The sequence below is a fragment of the Anopheles coustani genome, chromosome 3 (assembly GCF_943734705.1).
Source record: "Anopheles coustani chromosome 3, idAnoCousDA_361_x.2, whole genome shotgun sequence".
Lineage (NCBI taxonomy): Eukaryota > Metazoa > Arthropoda > Insecta > Diptera > Culicidae > Anopheles > Anopheles coustani.
The window spans coordinates 45,151,719-45,171,589 of record NC_071288.1 but is presented as its reverse complement, the minus strand read 5'-3'; the positions used below and the strand labels follow the sequence as shown (position 1 = coordinate 45,171,589).

The window sequence follows — 19,871 nt, the reverse complement described above, 5'->3', positions numbered from 1 at the left end:
CGGAAAATAAACTCGTACAGATGGATGGGAGATGTTTGTTGGAAGGTCGTTTTGGCTACTACCTTCCATCTCATCTCCAGCTCCAGCCGACGATCTTGAGCATCGGCCGCGGGTTGTTCGGAAATTAAACTCAACGGGTAAAAATGGGGTGTGTGTGTGTTTTACCCGCTGCGTTTCGGGGCCGGGAAAAACTTCGGCTTCGAGGGTTTTTCTATGAGTTTCGTAAGCTAGTTAGCGAATAAGATAAAACAAATTGTAGCTGGATGCAACGGTATCGGTCATGTCCTTGCTTCAGCTAGTCAAATATCCTGATAGCATAAAAAGTTCGCCATAGCGCAAAGCAAAACGAATCATGCAAGAAAAGGCAGGGATAAAGCGTAGATACTGGGCGAGAAAAGGGAGAAAAGAATAGACGTAGGCTTTGTATAAACAGAACCAGCCGGTTAAGAACGGCAAAAATGGTTTCAATTTCACGTCCGACTGCGCGTACTGCCATAGGATGTTTTGTCCGTTTGGCCAGCGTTTGGTCGTGTCCTGGAGAAACCTCTGGAGAAGGCGAAGGTTGCGGGCGACGGTGATGAAAACCAAATATAAAACACTTGTCATGTTATCTCCATGGCCGCATCTCCGGATCCGGGATGTCGAGGCCAGAGTTATGGGCAAATCAAATCAAGTGCACACCACACCATCACGGACACACACACACATACACACAAACATACCCAAAATAAACAAAACTACGACGTACGGGAAAGCTCATTTCGTTCCAGCCTTCTGTCCCCAATAGCTCTTCCACTCAAACAAGCCTGGCGGTGCCAGATTGTCCCGAGGTAGGCAAATTGGGCCACCGGAATGCGACGATGAGCCTTGCCTCGACTGCACCGCTATGACGACCGATCACGACGTGCACTAGGGCTAGCATATGGACAGGACAGTAGCTGTTACTTGAACCGTTCATGTGTGTCGAAACGGGAAACAACAGGGCGAAAAGGGTTGTTTTGGGAGGAGCCTTCTGTAGCGAACCGATGGATTAGGGATGCAAATCCTTACGATGGTTCGTTCTAATAACATCAACCGACATTTCGAGACGGTTTCGAAAGGAAAGATCAACACATTTGCTCTTGAAAGGGTTGTGAAAAACATGCGGTTACAGTAATATGTTAGTTCTTCGATAAAAATAATACGGAATGAATAGGAAGAAACGATGAAATAGGCAAAAAGAGAACATGGATGATTTTCAAACAATGTTGAATCCTTCTAGTTGTTAAAATATATCGATGTCATTGTCTGTGTAGAATTAATTAGTCGATATGTTGAATTTAATTAAAGTCTGACCATAAGTAAATTGAACCAAGGAAAGCGCGCTACTCTGGCGCCTCTAGCGGCGTCAGGAGAAAACTAATATTTTTAATAGTATTAGTAAATAGTAACAATGAAGTTGTGAAAGTTTCAGACCTGTACTATTGTTTTTCGCTAAATGCCGTATAATGGAAATTGATCGACCAAAAATAGCTCCGCACAAATCACTGGAGCGCCGGTGGACAGATTGACAAAGCCTGGAATCCATAAAAAAGGAAAAAAAAATATCAAGTATTTTTCCTTTGTACAGTTTTACATAAGGTTTGTTATAAAAATAGGTTTTTACTATTTACGTGTTCCCTGTTCTTATAAATTCACGTGCTTTGTTTTGCTGATTTTTCGACCTGCCATTATTCCAAAATTGTCTTGGAGTGGTACTGGGCCAATAAGATCCACTTGGTACCAAAACCAAATTTCCCAGAGTTTCGCCTTATTGAAAAATTCTGTGTAATCAGAAAACTTCATTTTAGACGAAGTGTTGGAACAGTTAGAGATGTTCTTGGGAAGAGGAAGTGAACGGAGGTTGCGAAAACGGTGTCCCCTTCCACGATACGGGCGTTAATGCAAGAACCAAAAACAAAATACGTAAATTTATAAGAACAGGGAACACGTAAATAGTAAAAACCTATTTTTATAACAAACCTTATGTAAAACTGTACAAAAGAAAAATACTTGTCATTTTTTTGTTTTTTCTTTTAATGGGTTCCCGGTCTATTCAATTTGGTCTGTTGCCTAGGTGCTATAGTATTTTGTGCGGAGCTATTTTTGGTCGATCAATTTCCATTATACGGCATTTAGCAAAAAACAATAGTACAGGTCTGAAACTTTCACAACTTCATTGTTACTATTTACCAATACTATTAAAAATATTAGTTTTCGGCTGACGCCACTAGAAGCGCCACAGTAGCGCGCTTTCCTTGGTTCAATTTACTTATGGTCAGACTTTATTTTGCAAATCATACTAAACATAATTATAACGTAAGTGAGGGAAATATTTTGAGTGCTCGTTATTGAAGCTTGAAAACAGATTTCTTTCTTTTTCTGCATTTTGTTTTTTTATAGAATCTTTAAAAGTTAGTTTGACAGCATCAAACATTTTCAAAATATCAAATTTTTAACGGAACATTTTGCTGGATAGAAGATAGCGAGTTGTTCGTATTATTACTATAACAGAATGAAATATTACAAGCTGATGCCGTATTTTCCTCACGGTGTATGTATATTAAAATACTATTTAAATATCTACCGACCGCGTCTCAGTGTAGGAAGAACCTTGCCCAAGGGCAGAAACATGATATTATGTTTGTTGTCTTGTTCATTAATCGAAAGCCCATCAAATTCGTCTACCGAAGTCGGTCGGAAAAGTCGTTACTGGGCCGCGCGTTGGAAGAACCAATCTAAACAACACCTGCGACGCGCAGTTTACCGATACCATGGGCAAGTGTGTGTGTGTGTGTGTGTGTGCGCGTGCGTGTGTGTGTCTGTAACCGTGTGTTTATATTGATCCATTTTCCACCTGACGGTGGAAGCCCCCAACCGTGCCGCAGTAAAACGCGCTCCGGTGGAGTTTTCGTCTCGTTTTCCCGATTGATTTATTGACACGTTCGCGATGCGCCGGGAAACGGTTGGATGGGGTTCATTTTTTTATTTAGGTTTACTCTCAGCCCCCACTTTTCCACACCCAAACTACGCCGTGTCGAAGAGCGATGGCCATCATCGATTTGGCAAGAGTTGGGAAGCTGGTTAAACAAGCGAGCCGAGAAAGAAAACAAGGGAATCTCGAGGAAGGAAGATTAAACGCGAAATACAATCACACGCCACCAGGCGTCTCCATTGGGCGCGTGTGGGGAGGCGAGAGAATCGAAACATTCATGAAAATGTTTTCAACTTCATCTGCGATGGTGAATGGTTTGCGCCCATCGAGTGCCAGTGCGTGTGCGTGTGTGTATTCGAGAAAGAAACAAAAACAGTGCTAAGAAATCACCGAAATCATCGCTCGACGCTGGCGAATGATGCGAAAACGATTCACGGGCGTGCAGAAACTTTGTCATGCTCAATTTTTGCCTACTTAACCGACCGCGGAGCGTTTGGGGGAGGTTGATGATGGTGGGCGGGTCGGTTGAATTAATTTACAATTTGTTGTTATGACAGTATTGAAGAGCGTGCTGGAAGAACTGACGAGGGATAACGCGGTGGTGAACCGATCCCCGAAACCGCACACAAATTAGACAACGTTGGAGCGTCCGGGAGGAACGTTAAAAAAAGTTAAATTAAAATAAAGCCAACGCAACGCGGGGTGGACGTTGTGTTTTGTATTTGTTTTTCTTCACTTTTCTAGATGTTTTTCCACGCGTTCCCACCGATAAACCCGTTGACCAACAAAGTGTAAATTGGCTGAAGGTGTAGTAAAACCTCGATGGACGGATACGCTTACATTTCAACGACTTCTCTTATGCCATGGTTGCCCGTCTCTTTCTTTCTCTCTTTTTTTCTTGCGTCTCAGTCGATCGTCGTTGTTATGGGAACACACTCTTTTTTCCACTCGCTTGTTTGCGCTTTGCTCTGGTTAGTTTGATGTGCACAGAACGCGGTCGTGTTCGTGTGCAATCAGTGTGAGCTCGAAAGAGGAGGGGTGAAAAATAGAGCAACAAAAGTAAAGAAGAAAAACCCCTGCAGCACCTCACGCCGTGCTGGATGGCGCTGGGTTTGTGGGGTTGGTTTTCCTTTGCGTATAGTTTTCACTGGCTGGTCAGCGCCCTCTCGCTCGCCATTGCTCGGACATTTGCGATTGACTTCCCGTCGGATCACCGTTACACGTACTGAAGACCGTATGTACCGTCCTGGGTAGAGGGCTGGGGGAGGCGCCTGCTTGGGGTTGGTGCCGCTGATTGTTCGGCGGTTCGGGTAAACCGGTACGAAAACGAATCCGAAAGCGCAATCCCCCGGGATAAGCCACTAAAATCTCGAACCGGTAAATATTTACACCGAGCTTAATTACGATCACAGCGGGGGCAGCAGCTTGCAGCCATGTTTCTTCGACACGGGGGTTTTTCCATCGCTCCGGACGTCCAGACCCCACAACCCGGTGGATGGACTGGCGAGTTGGCGGGGGGATGTCGGAGTTGGGGACCTGTTGTTTTGTGGTCGGACACATCCACAAATGCATCTCAGTAATTTTCCCTGACTGATCCCGGACTTATTGTTGGATCGTCTGTACCATTCACGCCAGTTGGGAATCGATTGTTTTGGTGGTTTTAATCAAACCTGTCTTTTTTTTCTTCCTTTAATCCATTACGCGATTCTTCGAACGAAATCCCGTCAAATCAACGTAAAAGCGACGTCATGAACCTTACTATTGGTTTTCATCCATGATAATAATGAAAACTAATCCTGAATCTAGAAGTGGCTTAAACAAACAATTTTATGTTCAACTTCAACTGAGATATTGTGAAAACAAAATAATTACCAGATTTAATTTCTACTGTTCCGTATCTATTGCGCTATTTTAGTAATTTAGGAAATACTATAGCCTCTATTCGATTATTCTAGTGAAATAAATATTTTTTTCTTTAATGACACCATAGCTTTAAACAAGATAATCAAATCAATATAATAATTGATAGAAATTGTGAACGAATAAAACATAAAATAAATATTTTTAAACAGGAATCAGTCATTTAAAAAGTGCCATAGTAGTTGATTCGTTTTCTATGTGATTTTTGTATACGAATTCTACTGCTTGAATCTCTTTACCGAAGCGTTCAAGTCGTATTGCTATCGATAAATAAGTTAGATTTACACACTAAAATCGTCCGTTTGACACCATTTTTTTCAGTTCGACCTTTGCGAAGCACTAGTGATGATGTTACTCAATGATTTAGTTTATTGTCCGCCAACGTTGCATCGGCGGCATACAACGGACACGGTGTGGCAAGTAATCACAAGCAAAAGACCACCGAACAACAGCTAGTGCTGTCGGAGGAACAATCTAATCCGCATCATCGCTCGCCGGTTTATTTACGAGCTCTTATTTATAACTGAAATTTCGAAAGTCCCTTTAAAAACCCGTCACCCGCCGGCACAATGACCGCAACCGCATTCAGACGCCGCGGGGCGGGATGGGAACGGATTTAGCTGCACACCCGTGCGCACCGAGGTTTGACTGACACAGAGAGAGAGAGAGAGAGGGAGAGAAAGAGAGAGAGGCTAGGGTACACAACAACCAGCCAAGCCGCCCGAAAGCCAGTGAACCTGTTTAGCCACCTCGTCCGAAGTGTCGGGATCCATCCCTCCGCTTTGTTTGACCGAGTTTAACGATTTAATTAGCATCTCGGGCGCATTTTATTAATGCCCCTATAAATGCTATTTCCACCGTGCGCCGTGTGGCGGAATGCAGTTTTCTGTGGTTTTTCGGCGCTGCGTCGTCGCCCCAAAAATCGACTGGTACGAGAATTTAGGTGTGGACACAATGATAAACGATCGCAAATAACGCAGCCAAGTATGCCGCAGCCAACGGATGGTAGATCAATGCCGGACTGCAGGTAGGTGCCAACAGGAAAAACAAACCGACAACCCACATCGAGCGTGATCGGGTGAAGGTACAAGCAGCACAAAAAAACACAGGCGTACACACAGGAAGAGAAATCAAAATGAGTAACGGTTGCGGAAATGTGGTTTTTTCACACGATCTGCCTCGTCCCACACCTTGGGAGTGGGAAAGCAATAGGGTTGGCTTTTATGGTACGCCTGGTCCCGGAAGCGGACGGTCAATGGAAACGATGGAAAACAACTTCCTACCCCACGTGCACCTCGGAAAAACGACTGTGGATGTGAATTTTGCGTGCATTTTTCTTGTTTACCCTCGCCGGTACAGGAGGGGGAAGGCAGCGCAACATGAAACAACATAGAAGTGCAGTTGGTCGTTGCCTTTTCCGTTTCGTTTAAAATCGATGCAATGTACAATATGCAAAAGCAAATAGGATCGGGCAAAGGCACATGCAAACGGCCCGTAACGTTACCGAACGTCGACGAGGCGATTACTCTTTGTGGAAGAAACGGCAAGTCAAAAATGAAATGGAATCACCTGGGACTCCGAATCGAACCGGGGGGTTGAAGTTAACCAAACGCCCACAAACACACACACAGTTAAACACAGGCCCGTTGCAACGGAACAGCCACGATCCGTACGGTGAACCACAGCCTGCAGAGGCGTAATGGTATGGTTGTTACGTGAATTGATCAGCAGCGTGCACACGGTCGGAACCGGGCGCGGGCTTTTCCATCAATCGTGCGGTGGGGGGGGGGGGGTGGGTGATAACGGTTTGCTGCAGTTCCCACCGGGAGAAGCCGGAAACCGACCGTGTCCTGCGGTTGGGCCGTGCGGCATAACGCCTAGGGACAACCCCGGCTGGGATGGTGGAGGAGGGAACGGTTCCCGCGTTGCGTCAATGATTGGAAAATCGATATTACACAAGACGTCCTGCCGGCGTCCATTAACTGCCCGAGCCCGGCTGATGGTTATTTTTGCGTGCCACGATATATTTAGCCGCTGCATTTTACCTTTAACGGCTAAAAATGGCCTCCGAGGTGGAAAATGTAAGAAATTGAATAAATTAATTGCATCCGTAATTAAAAAAAAACATACATGCAATGTATTTTAGAATATTGCAGCACGAGCATTGTTGTCCCGATGCAAAATCGAAGTATTACCTGGAGCTTTAATTTGTCTAGTATAAGAATTAACACTTGGCTGAATGAATCAGGGCTGTACCTCGGATACTACATGCACGCTTCATATTTTATATCAGAGTTCTGATAGTAATACAACAAATATGGTGCTTTTAGCTGTCCATGCATTTGATAAAGATACCTGTCTTTAATCATGGTTGAAAGACTGAGTGGAGGCGCTTTAAATAACATATCCCATCGGAAGGAGTTGAGTTCTTCTTGCAATAGAAAAACGGTTTAATAATTTACACCAATTGCGGCAGAAGTTTCATCGTGACATAACTCCAGCGAAACAACAGTATCAACGGATGTGTGAACAGGTTTGTTGAAAGTGATTTTATTTGAGTACCCACGTTTATTAGTAATGCAACACCGGAGGGCTACCGCACAAGTGCCAATTAGTTGCCATCGTTGTCGGGTTGATTTTCTTTCACGCACCTCCGTACCCTGCGCCGTCGCAAGCGCCAGTAATGTGTGGCAAAAATAACTTCTTTCCGTATGCAAATGCGACCAATCCAACCGGCCGACCACCGTAAAACGATATGTGTGGGTTCGTGAGGCGTACGTACAGAGGGACACTTACCCGGATGGAGAGAGAGAGAGAGAGAGTGGTAAGGAAGTAGGAAGAAAAAACAAAGTTTTCCCTTCTCCTCGCCCGTCTTCCTTCGCCCAACCAAGTAGCCTCGTCGGAACTGGATCGTTCATCCGTTCGACCCGTTGAATGCATTCTAAAATATTCATACACTGATTGATTTATGTTCATTGCAGTGTGCACGTCACATCCGTCTCGTTCCTTGCGATCGCCGGCCACTGGCAGGACGCTACCCAAAACGAGACTACAACCCGACAAAAAGCGGTTCCCCTATACCACGGGCTCCCGTTTCCGGGAAACTCATTTCACAGCCCACATCGTTTGACGCCCCCGGATCGGTGCTCGTTACTGCTGCAAATCAAACATCATGCCATCAGTGAGTTCCGTTCGGCCACGTTCAGCAACTTTCGTTCGTGAAATGGAGAAATCAAACGTGGCCATTTGGGAGCTGCATGCACACCAAGGCGTTGCTTTTTCCTCAAGAAGAAGCAGTTAAAGTCCTTCAGTTCGCACGGAAGATGCAACCGAGAGCGGTAGTAAAAGCATAGGCGAGTGAGTTACATAAAACAAGGCCAAACGTGAATGGGTTTTCTTTCTTCAAGCTCCTTCAAAGTACGGTCGAAACCATCGATCAACAATGCAAGGAGCAGAATCGCCGATAAAGTATCGTTTCGTATCATATTAATGTGAATTATTAAACGGACCGCGCGGCTCGCCAGGGTTGCTCCTAGCCATCGTTCCAAGAGGTCGCTTTTTGATAAGAGAGATATTATTTTAAATTATTAAACCGATTCGCCGATAGGATGAATTGGGCACGTGAACACGATGTGTCGTGCTTATTTCCACATTCCAAGACTGTCGACTCAATTGATTTGTGCATTAGATAAAAGTGGTGAAATAATATGAACTGAATACGGGATCCGGGTTTCAGCGAATTTCATTTGTTTTTTTATTTTACGATTGCAGCCACGTGGAGTTGTTATTTCTGGACGGTTTTTAGTTCTTCATCGAGTCGCTTTTTTCCGCTTGCTTCGTTGTGGTGATGGCGGTGGCTTTTAATCTCTCTTTTATGATTGTTCCCGAGCAACGGTCTAATGGGTGGGTCCAGCTTTCGGTACAACGAAAGCAGCTTACCGCTTTTGGACAGTCCGCTCGAAGGCGAAGGTTTATTTTTCGTCACTCAATAATGCCTGTCATCGTTCGCGTGGCCAATGTTTTGATTCTTTATATTCACTCGCTCGCCGCCGGATCAATGTTCATTGGGCACACGAGAGCTCGGTGTTGTTAAAAAATGAATATACGAAGCTATAAAAATATCATGTTGCGACCTACTTTGCGATGCAATGTGGTTCGGTAAAAGGTAGTCGAAGAAGGTAGGTGCTTCTAGAATCTGCTCGATGCGTATTTCAAATGCCGGCGATCAGGTTTAAAGTTCCGCTAAGCCTGCCACGTCTGCTGGTGTTGGAGTTTGTGCGCTTCCGAAGCGGCCGGGGCATCTTTGGCTCCCCGATACGGAAACACTTCCACAGTCCGAAGCGTATCTCGAGCGTGTCGAAGAAGAGGTCCTTCTCGTACCAGGAAACGTGATGAGGGGCGTACGTGTACCTCTCCCGAAGGGGCGGATTCAGGTGCGGGGCGGTGTCGTAGCGTGCCTTGAGGATGCGCGTGACGTACGCGTTCAGCGAGCCGGTGCGCTCGATCCAGCTGATCAGTGTCATCACCGCCATGATGGTGGCATGTATACGGTTGGACGACTCCGGAAGGCTGGTTGACTCCTTCAGTGGCTCATTTGGAACGCATTGAAAACGTTTCTGGACTTGTAGCAGCAGACATATTACGGCGGCATCCGTGAACCCACCGGGTATTTCGACGAGAAGCGTACAGACTAGCTGGTAGAACACTTCGAGGTGCATCTGATGATGACTGTGGCGATCGAACGCTTGCAGGAGGACCTTCTCGAGAAGGACGCGATGCGCTACGAACAGCCGGCGTAGGGTTGCAACATCGGTGGCAAGCGCAATCGGATAGTACGTGTCGATGTGAAAAACCTTCGGTGACTGGAACTGACCCGGATCGTTGAGTCCCCGGTCGAGTAGCTTACTCAGCACTTTGCACGCCAGAATGCACCTGGTTGCGTCCTCGGAGGCAATATGTTGCAGCAAATACTCGACCACCAGCGAGGCGGAGGTAAAACCGGACGGGCTGGACAGCGATATCTTCGACGCGGCGTACTCCACGGTGGAGCCGAACTCGATGCGTGCCTCATCCGACATTTCCGTATCGAAGGCAAGCGGCAGCACGGTGATGCAGAATCCGTACAGATCCCACATCGAGAGCAGCGCAATGAGGTTCTTGAGGCATCGCTCGAATCCCCGCCGAAGCTCGTAGATCTGGTTCCGGCTGGTGCCGATGGTGACGCTGCTGTGGTAGAACCGGAGTAGCTTCGACAGCTCCGAGTACTCGAGCATATCCCAGTGCAGCGGCACGGTGACGTTCTGCAGCACCGAAAGCACATGGCGCACCTGGCCGACGTCGGACGCGCCGAGAAACCGCTCGATCTGATCGATCAACTTCGATAGCACCAGCGCCGACGGTGAGTGACACTCGAGCACGAACAGCAGAATTTCCACGCAGATGAACTCCACCTTCCAGAGGTTCTCCGTCTGCAGGAACGCCAGTATGGTGTCGATCACTTCGTCCTGCAGCTCCGGTATCAGCAGGTTGATGACGGCCTGGAAAAGGGCTTTCGCGTCGGCGAACGGTTCCTGCTTCCGGAAGTGGCGACCAAACGCGCTCGGCCGCAGCCGAATATGGGCGACGTAGTTCTGCACCAGCACCAGCGAGCACTCGAGTATGGCGTCCCGTTCCGGGATGTACTGGATTACGTCACGCGGCGACCTACGGACGATCTTTCTCAACACCTGTCAGAGTGTCAAGCGTGGCAATTATTTCTCGCTCTCTCATGGAATATCCGTAAAACTCGCGATCCTCACCTTTAAAGCCTTTCCGCGCTGAATGTTGGGTGAGCGAATGGTTGGATCCAGATAGATGGCGCAGGCCGTCTTCAGCTTGTCCACTAAACGGCGCGTTTTTGCCGGTGTTAGTTTTTTCCGCTGAAAAAGTGCTGATATTCGTCCCATTTTCAACGAGCAGTTAAACGAAGGTCACTGAATTTATTTCGTAAGAAAAGATTGCTTAAATCTATGCCAACTTAGATAGAATTTTACTGCATTGGCAAAATTATAAGGTTTTCGTAATTTTACTGCATCGTCGTTAAAGACAAATAATAATCTCTCAAAACTTTGACAAGGATGTGCTTCTGCATTTCCAAAAAATGAGCTAAACAATTGTTGTTTACATAGCTAAACAATTGTTGTAAAAATGATTTTAAAACAGGAAAAAACTCCTTTGAAACCCATTTTGCACAATGTTAGATGTAACAAAATTCTGTTAAAACAAACTTTAAGCCACGTGCAGAACAAACCATAGTACTTGATTGTACTCTACATTTGTGAGACTTTAAGAATTTGTTATCGTACATAAGTTTAAAATAAGTATTGTAGTTATCTCTCTAGCAGTATCTTTTTCTTTTACTTACAGTATAAAAGATCAACTACATTCTTTTTTAGACCTCAGTTAAAAACAGCCAAGGATCAAAACCAGTCTGTTGTTACTATCCCGTGCTTAATCACACTCAGATAGTATCCAGAGTGAAGTTTATTGCTAATAATGTGTTAGTTCTATTTGAACTGACTTTTTTTTTCTATTATCCCTATACGATGTTTGGTTCCGGCCTTGCTTTTATCTTTTTTGTCAAGTATCTTTTCTGCGGCCCACTAAGTAAGCAATGAAAAACGTGTATAAATTTGGCAACGCCAAACGCTAGCTGTCGGTGGTCCGAAATCTCACCCATTTACAATTCCGTGCTTGTGGTAGTTTGGAGCCGCCGCTATACCGTCGCACATCCGAACCGGCATCCTTGTTGTAATTCGAGCAGTTTTAACGTGCTCCCAAGGAAAGTTCGAGCAAGTGAGAGCGTTACCGACCGATGAGCGGAAACGAGGTTTTCTCATGCTCACTAAGGTGAGTCTGTTCAGCAGCGGCAGACTGAAACTTGCTTCTCGTTCGATCCTTTCACTACGAATGAAAATGTACGGCACGGGGCTTAGTTTTTCTCATGCTCACTCGAATCACCACCGCAGCAGAGCGGTGCAAAAACTCTCTGTATGCGCGAGAGGGAGCGGAAAGATCCTGCCATCCGAATCTCATCCCATCTCCTGCTCCGATGGTGATCCGTGGCACGCGAACGAGTTTGCACGACGAACCGCTGGGCGTTCGGTCAGTTCGATTTCAGTGACGTTCAGTTGCGGTTCGTCGAGGTAACGGTCGAACGGTCGTGAAGTGCCAGTGAAAAGCAAACTGTATACTAAAAAAGTAAAAAAAAACAAACACACACTCACACACATGTATACAGCTGTTCGAAACTGACAGACCTTTGCCAATTGGCTTGCGTGTGGTGAAAGTATTGTTTTTTATCCGTTGATGAGAGGACGAAAGGCAGAACGCGGAAAAAATAATCAAAACCTAGGTTGAAAAAGGAACGGGTAGAGGACGGCAAAATAGTTAGCAGCGACGGTGTACGATGGTTTTTTTGCAGCCTGAGAGCGAAAGCCTTTCTGCGCCGGAGAAGAAATGGGCTAAGAAAAACGAACACAGTACAACATACTTCACAGCAAAACTCCTAAAGTAAATGCAAACATGAAATCTAAATCAATTTCATTCGTTTCCAGCAGTTGAAGGTGGTGCCGGCCGTATTTCACCGCGGGGAAAATTTCAGTGACCGAATTTTCCACCGAAAACGCATCGCATCGGGGAACGCAGCCGAAAAACGTTAATGACGAGTGATTTTCCAAAGAGTGGAACAGACCCACACACATACACATCCACAAAACAACGGGTGACGAATAATTAGTGCGCAAAGTGGCCACCTGGTTGATGAATGCATGGCGCGAAAGTGTTGTTGAAAGTAAGGCTCAGGTTGATTGGCGTTCGGGTCCATACCATACTGCATCCGTTCGGCGCAATGTGCATGGTATCTTGTGGATGAAAATTGGTTCCGTTTCCAAACCACCCCGCTCCCGGGATGGTGAGGCTGGCGTTGAAACAGTGAGAGGTGGTCGTGGTGGCGGAAAGTGAAAGTACGGCGTGCGGCCGGAAAAATGCGCAACGCGCCCAGAAAAGCCCACCCAAGGGCCAGCAGCTGCAGCAAGTGAAGGAATTAAATTTGCCATCCGCATCCTCCACAAGGGGAGCTGTGGGTGGAGTGTACTTCTTAGCTTGTTGCTGTGTGTTTGTGTGTGTGTGTATGTTTTTTTTTATCACTTTCCTCTGATTTGGGCGACTCGACGTTGGCGCCCGACAGGGTGTGGCAAGCAGCGAGAGCGGAGCAGCGCGAGTAAATTAAGCATCAAATATTCAACAATTATCGACCAAAAATCGGTGAAGTCGTGGTACTTGGTGGGGGGGCAGAGCCGGCGGTGCCAGTGTATGCCGGTGGGTGGCAGGTATCGATTTCCTGCAGTGCGTGTATGTGTGCTTATGTGTGTACGTGTGTGAAGTGAAGTATTTCGAACGTGTGCGAAAAGCGAACGGACGCCAAGCATCCAAGTTTTCCAGCTGGTGTTGCCGAAGATAAAAGGATTCCTCCCAAAAGGTGACTAGCTTCGATTTCAGCAGACACAAACACACGACCACCCAGATGGGCAAGGTTGGGGGTTGGGACACTTACTTGCAGAAACAACATCATTCTTGGCTCGGTCGGTCAGATGGTTAGGGATTCACTTTTCATCCCTCGACCTGAAAACCTCGTAAAAAGAAATGCGTCGGAAAGGTCAGAATGGAGAGAAAACACGTACAGTGGAAAATGGGATACTAATCGTATCGCCGTAAAAGATAACGCGAGAAGCGGTGGCCTGTATGTGTGCGGGGGTGCAAGAGGGTACGGAAACCAGCGACCCGGGAATGGGAGTAAGGTTTCAAAGAGCTGTGGCCGTCCGTTCCCTTTTATCACCGCCACCATTCACCGCAACAAAGAGCCTTGCAACGATGTGTTGATGTGGAGGTCCTCGGGGCATACACAGTCGGAGCTGAAGTTTTCGTGCTACAATTAGCTGACAGTGGCATGTCTGTCGCAGCAGATATGCCGCCGACTCGACTCTCTTACAGCGACCTCGGCCCCGGGAGGGAGCTTCCTCCGAGGGTTTGTAATGATCTCGCTTCTTAAGTGCTTCGTCTGCGTCCACATGTCGGGCGCAGCGGCGTAAAACATCATCGCGATGCAATTTCCCCCGAGGGCACCTAGACCTCCACGTCCACCGAAAGCACGACCGAAAGTCGAAACTCGGGCGTCTGATCGAAACAGTTGCGAGAAGCAGCTCCATCCAGCTTCTCGGCGAGGGAATACCGAATTTCATAACACTCCGTGTGGTTTTAAACCCTTCGCTGTTCTAGTTAAAGAGGAAATTTTGCGATGATCTAAACCCGACCGGACTTTTTACATTCCAATTCCTTCTTCAACGTGCTTCTATCCTGTACTCATCCCATGCTTCGATGAGCGACTTGACATTTAAACGGTCACACACAAACAAATAAACAAATAAAGTAAAGGAAAAGGGATGTCTCCAGCTCATTTGCTATTCCCGCCTTTGGAATAGCGAAAGCCCTGGGTGGGGCAAACCGATTTTCTTCCCAATCACCCACTCTCCTGCTCTCTGGTGGACTCGTAGAGTGAATCGTCCAGCTTGGGCACAAATAAAAAACACTGTGGCGATAAAGACGCTGGATAATGAGAATGGATCTGGTTGTCTTCTCCTTATGAAACAAAACCAAACAAAAACGAGACGCAAAGGGGGCGGGTTCTCGGACCATCTCGTGTGGCTGACGAGGGGAAGAGAATGCTGAAACAAGGTCAAACTATCGGGTACCGAGAGTTTTTTGCTTGCGTTCTTTGCCCACCACAGTTATTTGTCTGAGGAGTGGTCCTTTTTCTTCATTTGTTTCGGCGCTGTGAGCAGTAATAAGGTGATTTGTAGTTTTCGCCAGGCAACCTTATCTAACCGCCCACCTCGTCGGAATGGTAATTGCATGTTTTCCGACCTGTCAGTGAGGTTATCTTGTCATCTTTAATTTTCGGGCAACAGAAGATTCAAGTAGTTTGGTACCAAAAGTTAAAACACTCTATTTGAGATTGACTTGAACGAAGTAAAATGTTGCAAATTCCAACAGGAACTTTAAAACTTGGCGTATACATTTAATCTACGATTCATCCCAGCAAACAACTTAAACGATTTAACTATAATCTATTTTAAATCGATTATAAACTGACACAAATTAATTCCAAAACATGTGCAATTAAACTTTTATTGCTTTTTTCTCCATGTCGTCGATATTGTTATAACATTGGAATCTCAGTTTCGTAATCGATCCGTCGTAACAAATTAAAACTACACGATTAGCAACGAATCAAATCGATCGGCGTTGCTCGTTAATTTTAATTGCCAATCCCTCGCCGTAGGTCATCAAAGTCCAGATCCTATCAGCGCTGGGGGCCTATTGAAATTCGATGTTCGCTGTTACTTTAGACACAACGTAAAGCAGGTTTTCATTAACGTTCATTGTTCAGAGTGCGGCACCGACCAAACAATGTTTCATTTAGCATCGTTTGAATAATCGACTACGTCCATCATCGATAATGTCGTTCAAATTTTATCCACAGACCATGCTTCCGATTAAAGGCTGCCACTGTTTCAATGACCAATGGAATGCGCATAAAATGAAGTTGAACGACAGTTTGAACGCGATTTGGTAAAAAGGAATGAAAACTGAACACATTGATTGTTCCCGCAAGGCTGCGCAGGAAGTGTACGTAATACATGGGAATGAACCGCATTTTAAACTATAATTTACGAACCCACTGGAATGCAGAATTATGAACGGAATGACACGAACATTGAAGCCCTCGTGCACGCTTCATTAAATAGTAATTATTGTGAACATTGGTTCGCGTGTCCGAACACGATGTTTCGCTGACTGCGGGCTCTGCCGGCTTGAAACAATCGATAGCAAATTTGCGCGACAAAACAAAACAGGGCTCTTTATTAAAATTATCGTTTCCGCTTGCGAAGGCTGTAGCACTGAAAAGGGGGAAAAAATGTTGATGCTATCATGCATGAATGTTGACATGAAAGGGAGATATATTTCAGTCCATAAATAAAAAAGATCCAAAATGTTTTAAAAATTAAATCATAAATACAATGTGTGTTTGCTAATAGCAGTTGACTGTTAAACTTAATATAAAAAATTACCTGAGAAAAGTTGAACTTTCAAATTAAGTTTTCTAGCAGTGGTTTCCAGCAAATGTTGCAAGTGTGCTGTACAACACGCGATGGAAAAAGCTTCGGTTACCCTTGAAACTGCCGTTTCGATGAAGAGAATTAAACGAAGACATGTTTCAGACAGTGTGCCACGAGGCAAACTTCATAACGAGGAACTTTTTTATTTAGTTTATCATAATTTTGTGCCCTCCTTTTCCCAGGGTTGCAACCTATAGCAGGACCGATCCGGCTAATGGTATTAATCTAAAGTTTATTGCATCCATACTGGGGAAGATCACAGCAGACGTGAGGTGGTCGATGGTTAGCAGTTTGCTAAGAAATAAAAAAGCAACCATTTCAGAGTAGCAAAATCTGGAGAAGAAAGTCTTTCCCTGAAGCGCTGAAGTTTTGAGTCCGAGCGCAGCTAGAAAGTACGGGACAACTTTCGCCACGGTGAAGCGGTGCAGTGCGATTACTTCAAAAGAGTTTCTTTGCGAGTTTAGTTTCGGCTCTTTGGCTCGAAAATAAAGAACTTTTCCTCGGAGCCGGAAAACAATACGGCCATGTGTCCCCGGGGCGGGTGTAAGCAGTTGCATCGTGCGACATCGTGCAGCTGCTCGGGGGGAATGAAGCAGTCGCAAAGTTATTGATTAAGTGGATGACTTCTCGAGTGCATTTGACGTGGCCCCGTTTGGAGCGTAGTTTGTTGGAATTACATAATTGTTAGATGAATAAAAAGGGTTGGTTGCATTACATAGATGTTTGTTTAAAATTTATTTGGCGGATGATTAATTTTATTTCACTACGAAGCTGGCGAATCAAGGATTATTTCATCCAGAACGTAACACCTTCACTTGGCTTAAACTTTTGAACCGAGATAACCTTTGCCTTCAGCTTATTCAATCTATCAATTTTCCACATCCTAAACATGCTACAGTCAAAGATACGGACACAAATCGGACAGAAAAAACGCTGTGTCAATATTTGACGTCTAATATAATATTGCAATCGGTACGATATATTTTATTCATCATCGAATGCATCCATGCTGGGGTCAAGCGGCTCGTGCTGCTGAACTGAATAGCATGAATACATGAATATATCAACAATCGGATGCTCATCGTCTTTCTACGGGTTTTTTTTTTTATTTCGACGAACCACCGATACTTTCAACACAGCAATAAGGAATCGAATTCCGTAGAATAATAGAATCATCGGAACGGTAAGACCATCGTATTCGATGTTGTTTTGAGCTGGAGAATTTGAGCACGTTTCAGATGGCATATTTTTCCGAGAAGGATGCTTATTTTGGGATCCGCTTTCCAGTAACGACTGTTGAACGTTATTGCGGTGCATGCAACGTGGTACGATGGAGGCGCCTGGTGTTTCTTGCCAATAGAAAGAGTTAAGCAGAACCGGGTATTCACAATCATTTAATCAAAACCATGCCAAGTATAATATTGTTTAAAACACACTCACGCTTATGAAAAATTGAGTTAAACTGAAAAAAAAAACATTCAAACATTTTATCGGGTTGTATGGGTATATTTGATTTAATATTGATTTATGATTGGCATTAACTAATCGTATTGAGGAAAGTGATATTTCACACAATACCACAACTAGAAATCCAACATATAAACACAACTTCTGGACATAGATTGACAACGTGGTAGTTTATGGATTTCTGTGGAGGTTCATGATTAATAATTGTTTTTGTTATATCCGCAAGCTACAATGATGTAACGAAACACACAAATATAAAGGGGGAAAAATAGGAAATAAAAGTAAAAAACTTGTAGAGCACTAAAAACAATTCCCATCGTAATGCTAACCATAATCCAAATGCACGAGAATATCCGCCTTTATTGCTTGCAGCTAGTCGAGCAAGGTTGTCGCTCCGAGGATAAAAAGAAACCGCCCGTTGGCAGGACCATTCCTAGGTTTTCCTCGACAAACCTTTGCGACAAACGATCCGCCATTGCTTATCAGTTGATCGACTAGCTTTTCCTTCGTCCGCCTTGCGTCTTGCGAAGAAACACGCGTCTCGATGATGATAGCGAAGGTAGCGATTGCTAGCAAAGAATAAAAAAGCCACACCACTTAAACGAACACAATTTGTAGGTAATGGGAAGCGGGTAGAAAAAAATGCACCTCCCGGGAATCGAAGCCAAACTGAAACCGGAAAGGGGGCGGAGAGCATCCATCCCAACCGATGACTTCGAACGTCAAATTGAGCAGGACACGGCTGGCATACGCGCGGTAAACGCGATGTTCGATCGTTCGTTAGTTCCTTGTACGCGCTTGACCCATGAAAACAAAAGATAGAGCAAGACAGAGAGCGAAAGAGAGGGAGCAGGAGAGATGAAGAGAAAGAGAGTGAGGCCGGGTGGATGGCGGGCCATTAAGTGGCAGCAGGTTATGTTTATTACACAATATTTTTACGATGATGGATTATGACAATCTGCCAGGCACGTGTGGATAAAAAAAACACGCAGGAAGGAGCGCGGCACCGGTCCTGGCCCTTCCGGCGGTCATCGAATCGGTTAGGATCGGCCATCGGTTGCGCTTGGCTGTGTGCTAATGTAGCTTGCCTCAAATGGATAGCGGTGGTAGTAGCGTCCACCCGTCGGCGTGTTTGTTTATTGCTTCGGGTAGGTGGAGCGAGCGGTTTTGATTGATTTATTGATTATCGGAATGTCGAGTGGGACGGGGGAAGGTGAGTTCAAGAGGGGTTAATGAAGGGAAGTTTTTCCTCGCATTAGTAAAAAACATAGAAACAATGGAGCAGTTAACCAGAGACTATTATTGAGTAATATTGCAAAACAAACAATCATTGTGAATTGATTATACCGAGAAAGAGTGAGAACAGTAAAATTAGCTGCATGAAGTTAAAATTGAGTTAGTAAATTAGTTCGTTGTTTGTTATTAGTTTGTTGAATAAAAAATATGGAAATTCTACAAGTTGTCGATATAAGAAGAAGATAAACAGAAGACACATAAAAACATAAAAGAGAAAATGATAGAGGCAATACAATTTGGATTGTTCATCATCGCATTTATGAATTCCGAAAAAACTTGGTCTCTTCCGGAAATTTGGAACAATTGCTATTGTTAAACAATATATTAGAATCGAACAAATAAGCGTTTCTTCTGATATATGTTTAATTGGATATTTCAAATTGTTTTTCAATGATCCCCATTGGGTTGTACGATCGTATAAATTCATGGTGCAACCATTTTCCAAAATTAATTAGAAACATTTCGAAATCATAAAAATAAAACTTTAGACCAACTAATGATTGGCGCTGGCGGGCAAACCGTTTCCGCAAATATTCGAGATGGAATCGAAAGGGTTCGCAGGGAAAATACAGAGAGCTGAGGCAATAAAATTCAATAGATCGTGCTCGACGCTCGAAAGACTTAAAAATGGGCCAGGAATAACGTACGGCATTGGATGCGTTGACCCATAGAACCCCAACCCCACCGCTCTTTCGCTCTCTTCCCTGGCCAGCGATCCAATGGTCTCTAATGTACTGATGGAAGCCATAATCGCCCGGATCGAAGATTTGCTAGCCGACAAACACGACGTACAACCTCCGTCCGCAACGAAGGAGGAGGAGTTGAGAAAGTTCCTTCGGGGAAATATAATGAACTGCTACGAGAGCTTGATTTGACTCGTATAAATGTAATGTCTTTTGGCAGCCTACCCGCCGGGCCGGTTGCAGTTGAAGCCACCGGGGTTCATGTTTTTGCGCGGTTTCGGCTTCGCAATCGTAAATTTATTCAACACACGCCCGAGACCGGCGGCGGTTTAGCGG

At 45.0% G+C, this 19,871-nt stretch overlaps 2 protein-coding genes across 2 annotated transcripts in view; both read right to left on the bottom strand.

The window, feature by feature from the left end:
• The window catches only part of LOC131272158 (uncharacterized), a 188,747-nt gene that overhangs the window by 36,473 nt on the left and 132,403 nt on the right, over positions 1-19,871 (bottom strand). The gene's annotated exons all lie outside the window — the stretch shown is intronic.
• On the bottom strand, positions 9,085-10,818 carry LOC131272161 (uncharacterized). Its single transcript, XM_058273809.1, has 2 exons — positions 10,672-10,818; positions 9,085-10,599 (listed from the first exon to the last, which is right to left on the bottom strand). Exons 1-2 carry the CDS (start codon positions 10,816-10,818, stop codon positions 9,085-9,087), a joined length of 1,662 nt encoding a protein of 553 aa, XP_058129792.1.